Raw genomic sequence first — 12,252 nt, forward strand, 5'->3', positions numbered from 1 at the left:
ACTCACCTAACTGAAATTCAAGCCGAGTATATAATGTATGTTTAGTTTTTTCCACATTGGAAAATGCTATTCAGTTCTGTACTGTCTTTTATTTTGTGACAAGTTTAGGTTATTATTTTTAAAAGAGTACATATGTTTGGTTTTTTACAGTGATTTATTTATTTTTTCTTAAGAAAGAAAGATACACTTTAGTTTTGGCATTTATGAAAGTTTTTGTTTGGCTCACGACCCGTTAACCGTTACAAATATTGACAACCCTTACAAGGCCTGGTACATTAGAGCCCCCATGTCTGAAAATGTGCCTCTGCTTCTGGGAGAGTTATTGTTCTTTTTTAAATGAGATTTTAAAGAATTTTACATATTTTTTTTCCATTATTCTTGTTCCAAACCGTGATTTCATAAGTGAGGAACGTACCAAACGGTGATTTTACATGAAGCACTACACTCCTATTATTTACTCCTTGTACGCTTTGTGGTAATAAGTGCAATAAATAAATAACTCAAAGTGCATGAAGAATATTAGATATGCCATCCATCTGTTTGTTTTCCGATGAGACTTGCATGAACCTTCTCGGTTGTATCCTCTAGTGTTTTGGTTTGCTGGGCATCAACGGAGCTGGGAAAACTACAACGTTCAAGATGCTGACAGGAGACATCCCAGTCTCCAGTGGAGAGGCCTTCCTAAACGGCTACAGGTGAGGCGCCTGAGTCCCACTACTTCACCGAGTAACTCATCTCAATTAGCCACCCAAGATAGCTGCTCAGGTGGGGATGGAGCTGTAGTTTTTCTTTTCCGCTCCATCTCTCGGGCTCTTCTTCGTAGCTTCAGCTTCTGTTCTATATTCTACCCTCCTCTCTACCTTTGGTGCTCTCTTGTCTCTTCGCTGCAATATTCTGAGCCAAGCTGAAGACTCTGCTCTCTTTCACTAGTACATATTTCATTCCTTTTGACATTCTCACCCTGTACCTGCTTCGTTTTTATTTTGGTTGCAGCCTCGTAAAAAGTCTGCCATAAAGAATTTGTTGCACATGGAGTTAAAAAAGCGACACCTTGACAACAGCAGTGTGAAGACACAAGCAACTTGAGAGAAAGTAGGCTTTCTGTTTCTTATTTTTGGAACAAACAACTCTGTTTCCTTTCCCTAGACGTGTGCGCGTGTTTCCGAGCCGGCGTGGTTGAGAGTGTCACAGCGGTTGCTATAGATGCTCATTTATACATCTGGTAATTGACTTTGTGTTCAACAAAGGAGCAGAGCTGTATGGAGCTAGGTCTAACACAGCGCTGTTAATGTTGATTAATGTGGGTGATAGTGATCAAAGAAAAATCCCCGAGACCTTTAGGGGAAGCAGCTGAAAAGAGAGGAAAAACAGATGTGAGCTGGCAACACCCACTCTTCTGTTTTCATCTCATTATACTCTGTGTGTGCATTGGCATGAGGAGTGATCAGCAGAAGAGAGAAAGCAGCCGCTCATGAATGGATGTTTCTTGCTCTTCTGGCAATTCTCCCGCTTATCAGTATTTTTTTTTTTTTTCGAGGGTGGGGGCTCACCAGGAATCAGACTTTCTTTAACTGCCAGCCTGACGAATGGTACAGAGAAAGCTACTGGGCTCACTTTGGGTGGGAGCTCATTGGTTGTCTTTTGTTGTTAAACACCAAGAAGACACGGAAGGCAAAGGTGTTTGAACAAATTGGCAGAATGAGGATAAAAAATGTGTGTGGCAGCAGAACTTATTTTTTTAAGAGACGTCACCTCAGTATTGTAGCCTCGTTTCATGCTGAATAGTCTTTATAGGGTGTTGGTGGTTTTTATGGTCTTATTGGTCTTCAGGTATATATTAGAAAGGTAGAGAGCATCGCATAAAAACTCAAGTAAAACTGTAAAGTATAGTTGAATTGAATTGAATTTCATGCAATAGAGCAAGATAGGTCCGCAATGATACTGAGCAGGGACAACACTTGTTGTCTTCCACCTGCATAATATCAATAAAATTAGAAACATCTTATCTAAAAATGATGCAAAAAAACTGGTCCATGCATTTGTCACGTCTAGACTGGACTATTGCAATGGTGATGTTGATGTGTTCATGCGTGCACATCTGCTCACAGACTCATGTTCATGTTTGTGCTGATGTTCAATGTTTTATGTTATGAGTGCTTAGTGTATATTTAGTTGATGTTTTTCTTGGTTCATATCTTAGATGTTATTACTGTTTTTCTTATACATTTTATTGTTGGATGTAACTGGGACCTTGTGTACATAATTTCGCTCCACCACATGTACCACATGAGGTGCGAATGACAATAAAGAAACTCTGACTCTGACTCTGACACTTGGCCTGTCACGATAACAAATTTTGCTGGGCGAATAATTGTCTCAGAAATTATTGCGATAAACGATTATTGTTTGAAATTTAACAATAATTAATTGTCAAATTTTAGAAGAAATGTTGATTTGTTTGGAGTGTAGTACCTTTTTTGACCACCTGATGGCAGTATAAGAACGTTTGAACCAAAGGATGGATAGCTGAGTGCGTGTCTGTTTAGGAAAAATGTGAGGGAGGGCCCTTGACCTGACATGGGCTGACATGGTGACATGGTGGACGCTTAGTGATTTGAGCTCTTTAGCATAACCTTTTTTTTTACACATAGCTTTTAATAAAAAATATCAGTAAACAAGTTTTCAGCTTCATTTTGCAGAGAAAAACAACTTTTTACACAAAGGCACGGGTTTCAACTGAACTTTTGAGTTCGACAAGGCGGAGGTTTTTCTCCGAGGTCGGCCTGTTAGCTTAGCACGTAGCTTTGCTTCTCATCTTAGCTGCTTTTAATGATCCAAAAACACGATTTTGGATGGTTAAAACTGATTTTAAAGAGAAAAGAGAAAGGGAGGGGTCAGTGAAGAGAATTGGAGTTGAGCCATGTCTTCAGTAGAAAGAGAGAGACACGACGAAACAATAAAGCCGATCAATGAAAATGAGGACGATAATTTTCATTCATCATACGATTGAATGATTTATTGTTTATCGCGACAGACCTAGACAACACTAATGTAACGATGTCATGATGGTGTAACATTGTGGTGATAGTGTCTTAATGATGATGGGCTACAGGGGTTGATCGTCGAGAATTTGAAACTAGACTTACCATAATAACTGCTACGATCCTAGCAAGGCCGTGGAAACAACCTACCACTGACTTGAGATCCACAGCGGCAGCAACATACTAGCATAGTGTGATCTTCTAGCATGTTGGAGAGAGTGTCATGCCAGGAATGAGAGCGAGAGTGTCATGGCCACCATTGGCTTCCTCCTGGTGTCACCATTGCACCTGGTAGTGGATTAATTGCGCTTTCTGCTAGACAGGACCCATCACTGTACTCTACCTTGGCCAAAAAAAAGTCTGTTCTTCTACACAGTGTATCTCCTGCCTGATTGAATATATTGAACCAAAAACGTTAAGGTTTACTTTCATTCTGTTTAATTCCAGTCCAGAAAAACACTCATGTTAAAAACTGCAGTCACTATTCAAATCCCTCAGTGACGGAACATTGGCATTATTAGTTTTACTGTTTGTTTGTTTGTTTGTTTTGAGTTTTGCATGCTGAGACATGAACTTCATTAAACTTTTTATTTTACCTTTACTTTTAAAGAAAACATCAATAAATCTGTTATGATGTGTCAGCTGAATGGCTAATTTTTATTTTGTGTTTTAACAAAGACTGTGTGCACTGCATTTAAAATCCTATGATTTTCTGAGCACAGCTTTCTCCTTATTGTCCAACTTTCATTAAGACAAGCGGACAATTTCTATGTTTGTCTGTCAGTTAGCAAAATATATATTGAACCAATGACGTATTTGAATTAAATTATCTGAAAATAATCCTCAAATTTGCGTATGCAACCTTAAACTTATTTAGTTTAATAATAAATTTAATACAAATATGCTGGGTTAAAGCTTAAATTTCTTTTTTTACTTCTGTCAGAAATGTTCTGGTGGCCTGTTCGTGCCTCAGCTAAAGGCCAGCACCGACACTTATCATGAACTTTTCTCAAAGCAGGAACAAAACACAATATTAGATAACTGGAGCTTTCAGTTTGACAGAGACTTGTTGGGATTTATCAGTTTGAAGACACATCAAGACACATTTTGCTTCCCCAAGGCTGACCGTTCCTCCCGCAGAATAACATTTAGAAAAGAAATATAATCTTTGGGAAACAAAGGAGCTGTGAAAAGATAAAATAAAACTGTGTGTGTGGCAGGAACAGTATTTTGTGTGTGTTAGTTTTTGTTTGTTGCAAAAATAATGCTTTGACATTTCATTGAGACTAAATAATGTGAGCTGGTTTGTTTTGCCTCTTTGCATGGGTATGTATCAGTGAGACACACGGGTTTTTACTGGGTCAGCTCTGGTTTTCTGTTTCTCATCAAGTTATTTTGAATATTTGATGACTGAGTCAGTTTACATCACATTTCAATATGAACTAATCACTGTTTTTCTGCTTTCTAACCGTTCTAATCTTCATAAGGCATTTAAAGCAACAGTTCAGATCTTCTGAAGAATGATTCAGTGGAAAAGTGATAAAAAAAAATATCTTACCTTTTGTAGATAGCTCTGTGAACGTTCGTAGTTTGGATACATTTTGCATAATTTATACAATCTTTACACCAACCAGGCCCCACTTTATATCAGAATCAACTTTTAATGTCATTGCACAGTTAAGTGCAGCAAAAGTACATTCCAGGGCAGCCGTCCAACAACATAGACAGAAGTGCATGGGGACTATAGCTTCGTTGTGAAACACTGCCCTTATCGCTTAGATAAGAAAAGGGAAGAAAAACATGAGGAAAGAATGTATACAAAAAGTTCTCTCACAATGTGTCCTTGACACACGGGGCAGAGAAAACTACCTCAACACAAAGCAACATAGATACACATAAGATATTTTGTGGTTGGGGGGGCAAAGGCGGTGATATTGTCCATGAACGCTAGCAGAAAGTTCTATAGTCCTGATAAAATGGCACAGTGTCTATCAGCTGGCTCAGCTTCGATAAGGGTCCACATATGTTCTTGGGTTTGGGGGGGAGCAGGGAGTGGGGGTGGGGGGACTACAAATTCACAGGACAAGAGCGGCAGGAGAGGGAAAGAAAGCGTCCGTCTTTGTCGAGAGCAAGTCAGAATATCAGTGACCAGAGTTCAGCTTGGCTGGCCAAAACATTCAAATACATCCATCCATTATCTTTACCCGTTTATTCCATTTTGGGTCACGGGGGTTGCTGGTGCCCATGTCCAGCAATCACTGTGCGAGGGGCGGGGTACACCCTGGACGGGTCGCAAGTCCATCACAGGGCCACATAGAGACAAACGAGACAAACAACCATTCACTCTCTCACTCACACCTAGGGACAATTTAGAGTTACCAATCAGCCTAACATGCATGTTTTTGGTCTGTGGGAGGAAACCGGAGTACCCGGAGAAAACCCACGCATGCACGGAGAGAACATGCAAACTCCACCCAGAGGGCCCCTGGACCGGGGTTTGAACCAGGGACCTGTTCGCTGAGAGGCAGCAGCTCTACCAGTTGTGCCACCGTGCTGCCCCATGCAAATACATTAAAAAAATAATAAAAGGTACATGGTAGCACTGTATATAAAAAGTCAAGCACATTGGCGACAGTGGAAAGGAATGACTCAATGTAAACAGGGAAGAAAAAAAAATCTTGAATAGATCCATGCGCAGCCGTAGCCTCAGCGTGGAGCAAAAAAGGAAAATTGGAAATATCCTCCACTTCATGAATATTCTGAGCACGATAACTTGAAAAATAGGTAAGGCATTGATTTGTATTTTGGTGTGTGGCTGCATGCAGCACTGTGGCGCAACTGGTAGAGCTGCTGCCTCTCAGCGAGTAGGTCCTTGGTTCAAACCCCGGTCCAGGGGCCTTCTGGGTGGAGTTTGCATGTTCTCTCCGTGCATGCGTGGGTTTTCTCCGGGTACTCCGGTTTCCTCCCACAGACCAAAAACATGCATGTTAGGCTGATTGGTAACTCTAAATTGTCCCTAGGTGTGAGTGAGAGAGTGAATGGTTGTTTGTCTCGTTTGTCTCTATGTGGCCCTGTGATGGACTTGCGACCTGTCCAGGGTGTACCCTGCCCCTCGCACAGTGATTGCTGGACATGGGCACCGGCGACCCCCGTGACCCAAAATGGAATAAGCGGGTAAAGATAATGGATGGATGGATGGATGTGTGGCTGCATCTGCATAAGACAGGTTAATTTCTAAAATTCTGTTGCCACTTCAAGTCCAAGATGACCACCACCTTATACAGTATGTAACCTGACTACCCCAATTATTTGAGGAAACTATACTGTACTTTCTAGTTTGTATATTGCTTAAAATTATAGTTTTCTCAAATAATTTGGGTGGCCAAAGATTAGTCTATGGCGGCTAAGACCACCATTGGCCACCCCCTGGCTCTGCCATTGCACCTGGTGGTGGATAAAATTGCTCCCTCCGGTCACCAGGATCCAACATTTGGCGCCACCTCAGACAAGCAAAAAAAATAAAAAATAAAAAACACCTCTTGATCTCTCCTTATACACAGTGCAACTCCTACTATATCTGAAAACGTTAAAGTTTTCTTGTGTTCCCTGTTCGATTGCAGTCCAAAAAGCCACTCACCTTGAAAAATATAAACATTCACTATTCAAATTCCTCAGCAACGGGGGGGGGGGGGGGGGGGTGGGTCATCAGCATACCACTTATTGTCCATAATCTTTCCACAAAAAAAAAATACTTTAAAATATCTGATCTGTCCCTTCATTGTGACCTCCAATACCTTTAAAACTGAACAGCCTTCAAACTGAAAAACTTTGTATATTTTGTTTTTCCCAGCATACGAACAGAAATGAGCTACGTTCACCAGAACCTGGGCTACTGTCCACAGTTTGATGCCATCAACGACCTTCTGACGGGACGAGAGCACCTGGAGTTTTACGGCAGGTTAAGAGGGGTACCAGAAAACGAGGTTGCCACGGTAATCACTGCACTTTGCTCAATAAGTTCCTAAAAGATTTGTCTTCATCTTTTGCGCTGCACTTTATTGTGACCAATTTATATACTGTACTCTCCATTATTTCAATCTTTTAAGCATGACTTCTGTTTGTTTTCAGCATTAAACTACTTGTTCACTGAAATGCATGTCGGGGAAACTGAAATATGTGTTGAAGTTATAGATAACCTCAATGGGAGAAGACATGCATAATGAAAAATGGCCGGTGGAAGAAAAGCAGCAGCTGTGGCTTATGGCTCTACATTATTCACAGTGCCCAGTGGTATGGCCTGTTCTGGGTTGATTCCCTGCACTTCTGCCTCCTTCTTCAGCAGTAAAATCAAAAGAGAAACGGGGCTGGCAGTGACCACAGGCCCTCGACTCAGTGCCAGGGCTTTGATGTCTTAGCTGCAATGTAAAGGGACCCAGTTCTGCTCTGCCAGAGCAACTCCAAACCATTCACACGGCCCATTGTGTTGATTTTTATGGGGCGGTCCATCAAAATAAATTATCTGTACTGTTTTGTTTACAAACTCGTTAAATATACTTCTGTACATCTGCATTTATGTGAGAAATTAAGTACAGTTCTAAGGTTTTACATGTTAGAACATAAAAAGCCATCTGGCCAAAACATGGCCATTTTTAGATGAACCAACACACATTACATATTTTAATTCAGTTTATTTATATAGTGCCAAATCACAACATAAGTGGTCTCAGAACACTATGTTAAAACATTCACATACATACAAAAACCAATTAGTAAAAGTTTATCTAAGGAAGGAAGCCAGCAGATGTGTTGAATCCACTTTGTTGAAGTCTCCCATCCTGAGCAAGCACAAAGGCAACAGTGGAAAGGAAAAACTCCCTTTTAACAGGAAGAAACCTCCAGCAGAACCAGGCTCAGGACGAGCGGCCATCAGCTTCGACCGGCTGATATTACACCCAGTCAGTATTTAACATTAGCTGAGACAAGATGTGGAATCAGTGGCTTTAAAAACAAATTATTTTATAAGGAAGGAAAACACACATCCACACTCTGCTTAACATCTTCATCTTGTTCTTCTTTCTGCTGTTCCTTCTACAGGGTTCTCCACAGCCTGTCATCCTCCTCCATCTCTCTGTCCTCATTCCATCTACCTCCATGTCCTCTCTAACTGCATCCATATATCTCCTCTTTGTCTTTTGCCTGCCAACTGCATTTCTAACATCCTTCTACCAGAATACCCCCCTGTCCTTCCTCTGGACATGTCCAAACCATCTCAGTCTGGCCTCTCTAACTATATCTCCCAGTTCAACCTGTGCTACTGTATACCTCTGATGATCTCATTCCTAATCTTATCCATCCTTGTCACTCCTAAGGAGAACTTCAACATCTTTATTTCTGCCACTTCCAGTTCTTTCTCCTGTCTTTTTGTCCATGTCTTTGTCTCCAGACCATACAACATAGCTGGTCTCACCACTGTCTTGTAAACCTTTCCTTTGACCTTTGTTGTCATCCTTTTGTCACAAGTCTCTTCTGAAACTTTTCTCCATCCACTCCATCCTGCCTAAACTCTCTTTATCACCTCTTTACCACACTATGCGTGATCATTGTCACTTAAATCTGGTATAGGCTAAAAATATTTTGGATATGGCATGTATACCTTTAGGACTACTTGCCTTTTTTCCATTACTAGATGTGACAACCATGTTCTCGGTCTATGCACCCTGAATTTTTTTGTCCTGCCCTTTTGTAACACTCCTAACAGCTTGTTTTTCTGAGGTACTCTTGAAATAGCTTGGAGAACCGTAAAGTCACTCGACAGCCTGTGATTATGGTCTAACAGAGATGCCAGCTGTCATGTCTCGTCCTTGAAAACCACAGAGCTCAAATTCACAGGAGAACCGAAGCAAAATCTCATCCATCATGAGATCATAAGTTTAGTGCCAGGACTTAAACGACAAGTCCCTCAACACCATAATGGCTGCTTTGTCTTCTCTCTTCAAAAGGTGGCTGAGTGGGGGATTCAGAAGTTGGGGCTCGTCAAGTATGCCAACAAGTCAGCAGGAACGTACAGCGGTGGGAACAAACGCAAACTCTCCACAGCAATAGCTCTGATCGGGTGTCCCCCTGTGATTTTCCTGGTGAGATACAGCTTCATCAGTACATTTTGAGTGCTGAAAATGTCACACTCCAATGTTTTTATAGACTTAAAAATGTAATATGTTTAGTTAATATTAATACTGTGCTAATATTTGAATTAAACTTGATCAAATACTTACTATTGATATACTAATGAACCACTGATATGTCAGAAAATAAAATAAATTTAAAGTCATATGCAAGAATTAGACCGGGGGGGTGGTGGTGCAGAGGTTAGAGAAGGTGAGCCTGTGATCGGAAGGTCGCTGGTTCAGCCCCCCGGATTGACAACCACGCCTGCCTCCACCCTCATTTTCCCCACTCTGGGCCCTTGAGCAAGGCCCTTAACCCCCACCATCTGCTCCCCTGTGTGCCCTAGATGGCAGATCTGTGCTCCACACAGTGTTGTGGTAGCTCAGTGGTCTGTGGTTGTGTCAGGAAGGGCATCCAGCGTAGACAATTGCTAAGTCTTCTTGCGAGTTAGTTCGCTGTGGCAACCCCTGAATAAGAGAGCTGCTGAAAGAAGATAATAATAATAAATTATTATTATTAATAATAATAATAATAATAAAATGCAAGAATTAGACTAAAAAAGACATGAAACAAACTTGTAATTTATGCTGAATATCCCAAAGCTCTTTAATTTTATAAAACAAAGAATAAAGAATGTAATTTTCAGTGGTCGTATACCAGTCATGGTATGTAAAAAAATAAATGTCTATAAATAACTATTCTTTTCCTTTAAACATGGATCCATCATTATTAGCAAAACATTGAGCAAAAAAGTCCCTATAATAAATTTCCACATTTTTTAAATCAAAAGTTAACACTAAAGTCAATAACATTTTCTTACCACTCAGTCAGAGCAACGCATTCAGATACATAGCCCTCACCCAATACCACGCCCCTTTTTGGGGGCGGCGCATTTATGGGATTTAAGAAAATAGTGCTACATAAACACGGTGAAACTTTTAAAGCTTTTTGTGCCTATTTTTTCCAGGTAAATAAAAATGTAGTTTAAAATTACTCCAAAACAAGAACAATTCCAGTTTAATCAAAGTAATTGTTGTCGTCTATAGTTTATTTTTGATGAATTAGTAACATTTATATAATGCTTTTAAAAAAATTATAATTAATTTAAATCCGTTGTGACTAAAACTGTAAATCTCTCCTTTTGTTTACCCCTTCCTGTTTAGAAAAGCAACAAAAGTCTGTATTTACTTAAAGGACTTATTTAAATAAAGAGTCCTACTGTGAGTTCACAATAAGGTTTGACACTTCAAACTTTTGTTTACTTTTTTTTTTACTTGACAAAACATGTCCCCCTATGTCAAGTATTCTAAAGAGATACTGCCTTCCTGCACTGATTCTTGTATCTGAATCATCAGAAGTTAGATGTTTCCTAGTTGTGCCATGTCCCTCATCTATGAATTTGTTTTTATGCCATTTATTTCCAAACTTTTTAAGCATTCCTAACAAACAGATAAACAGGTTGTACACAGACTTGCCTCCAGAGCACAGGTAATTAAAAACCAAAAAACAAAGATTTCTTAATGTTCCTTTTCCTTTGAGCTTATGAAGTAATAGAACATCTGTTAGTGTCTCAGTTTATTAGAATTTTGCAATTTTTTACACTGTAATAAACTCGCAGCTTTAATTTTCAGCAGTTCATCGGTTTATGTTTCTATTAGCTCGAGTCATGTATGAGTAATCCATAATAAATTACACGTAATAGGATAATCTTTGCAGCTTTGCCCAGATCCGTTTGTGCACACTCTTCCAAACTGTGTTCTTCATTCACGGAAGCCAAGCTAGCCTCCACTTTGAAGCAGTGTGGAAGTGTTGTCCCAGTTGGTTTAAGTGTGGTGTGTCAGCTCGGGGGGGCCCAGTTGGCCTTGAGGAAGAGACACATAGGGTTTGGAAAATGCTCACGTTGGGCATCCTGACGGAAAAACCCTGTGAGATTTGTAGGATTCTGTTACTGAGGGGATGTCTGGAATGAACCCAGTCAGACTGAGCTCTGTCACTCTAATCGTGTATGAACAGACCGGCCCTGAGGAAAAAGGCACAGCGGTGGCGCTCGGTGTGTCTGCTGCGCTGGCCCGTGCCTCTGTACATGTTCTCCTAATGTGCACATGGGTACGGTCAAAAAATCTATTTGCACTGCACGGCTGTGTGTTTTTAAATGTTTCCGTCTTTGTGTCTTTTATTAATTATATTATGTGTGTTGGGAGCAGCTGCCGTGCACCTTGGCATATTCTGGACTTCTCTGAACAGATGGAACACCTTTGTTCCAAAAATAATGTTGGATATTTTCATGTTTTAGTCTGAAAATCCAAGGCTTTGGTTCTGTCCATCAGTATGTGTCTTGCCTCGTTTCTAAGGGGTTGAATTAAACCAGTTTTGGCCAATAAGGATTATTCGTTTTGAATTATAATCAAACAAATTTAAAACCGTAATCCTATTTCTGGTTAAATTGCGAATTAAAATGTCTGTTTAAATGTTTTCAGTGTAACACAGAGCGCTTTCTGTCACTGGAACTAGTCAAATATCATCATACTGGTGGTTAGACAGACGTATTTGTACAAAGGAAATCCAATTTACAAATTTTCAAAAGAATTACTGTATATTATAAAACAGATTATACCTCCTTGGCACATTTTTTGTATTGTAAAAAGTGAAAAATGTAACATATAGTGCAACGTTTAGTACCACTTATAAAACATCATTTACAATGTGTAAAGCTTCACGAAGAGCTTTATAGCTCAGAAAATTAAAAGGTTATTTCTACAAGATCTCAATTACATATACAATGCAGCTATGTTTAATTATTTTATTGTAAAGAAAATCTCTGATTTAATTAATCTGTTAGATTAAGTCATTCTTTTGTAAATATACACTTTATTTAACAGCCTTCTTGCCATTATTAATCATCATATGCATATATTAGGAGCAGAAGCAACATAACACTGTGTGTCTAAATTAGTGTGTGTTTTTCCATTGCTTGTCCATCTGTTAGCCAAATATCTCATGGCCCGCTTAATGGATTTTAATGAAACTCTTAGAACTTAATCAATAA

General features: G+C 39.8%; 1 protein-coding gene across 1 annotated transcript in view; it reads left to right on the forward strand.

Moving 5' to 3' along the window:
• Positions 1 to 12,252, forward strand: part of LOC119426037 (phospholipid-transporting ATPase ABCA1-like) — a 302,913-nt gene that overhangs the window by 263,669 nt on the left and 26,992 nt on the right. Inside the window, exons 42-44 of the mRNA XM_037693947.1 lie at positions 589 to 695; positions 6,892 to 7,033; positions 9,041 to 9,175. Coding sequence (XP_037549875.1) covers positions 589 to 695; positions 6,892 to 7,033; positions 9,041 to 9,175 — 384 coding nt within the window. The remainder of the gene's footprint in view (positions 1 to 588; positions 696 to 6,891; positions 7,034 to 9,040; positions 9,176 to 12,252) is intronic.

This window comes from Nematolebias whitei, chromosome 1 (assembly GCF_014905685.2).
Source record: "Nematolebias whitei isolate Nwh7 chromosome 1, NemWhi1, whole genome shotgun sequence".
Lineage (NCBI taxonomy): Eukaryota > Metazoa > Chordata > Actinopteri > Cyprinodontiformes > Rivulidae > Nematolebias > Nematolebias whitei.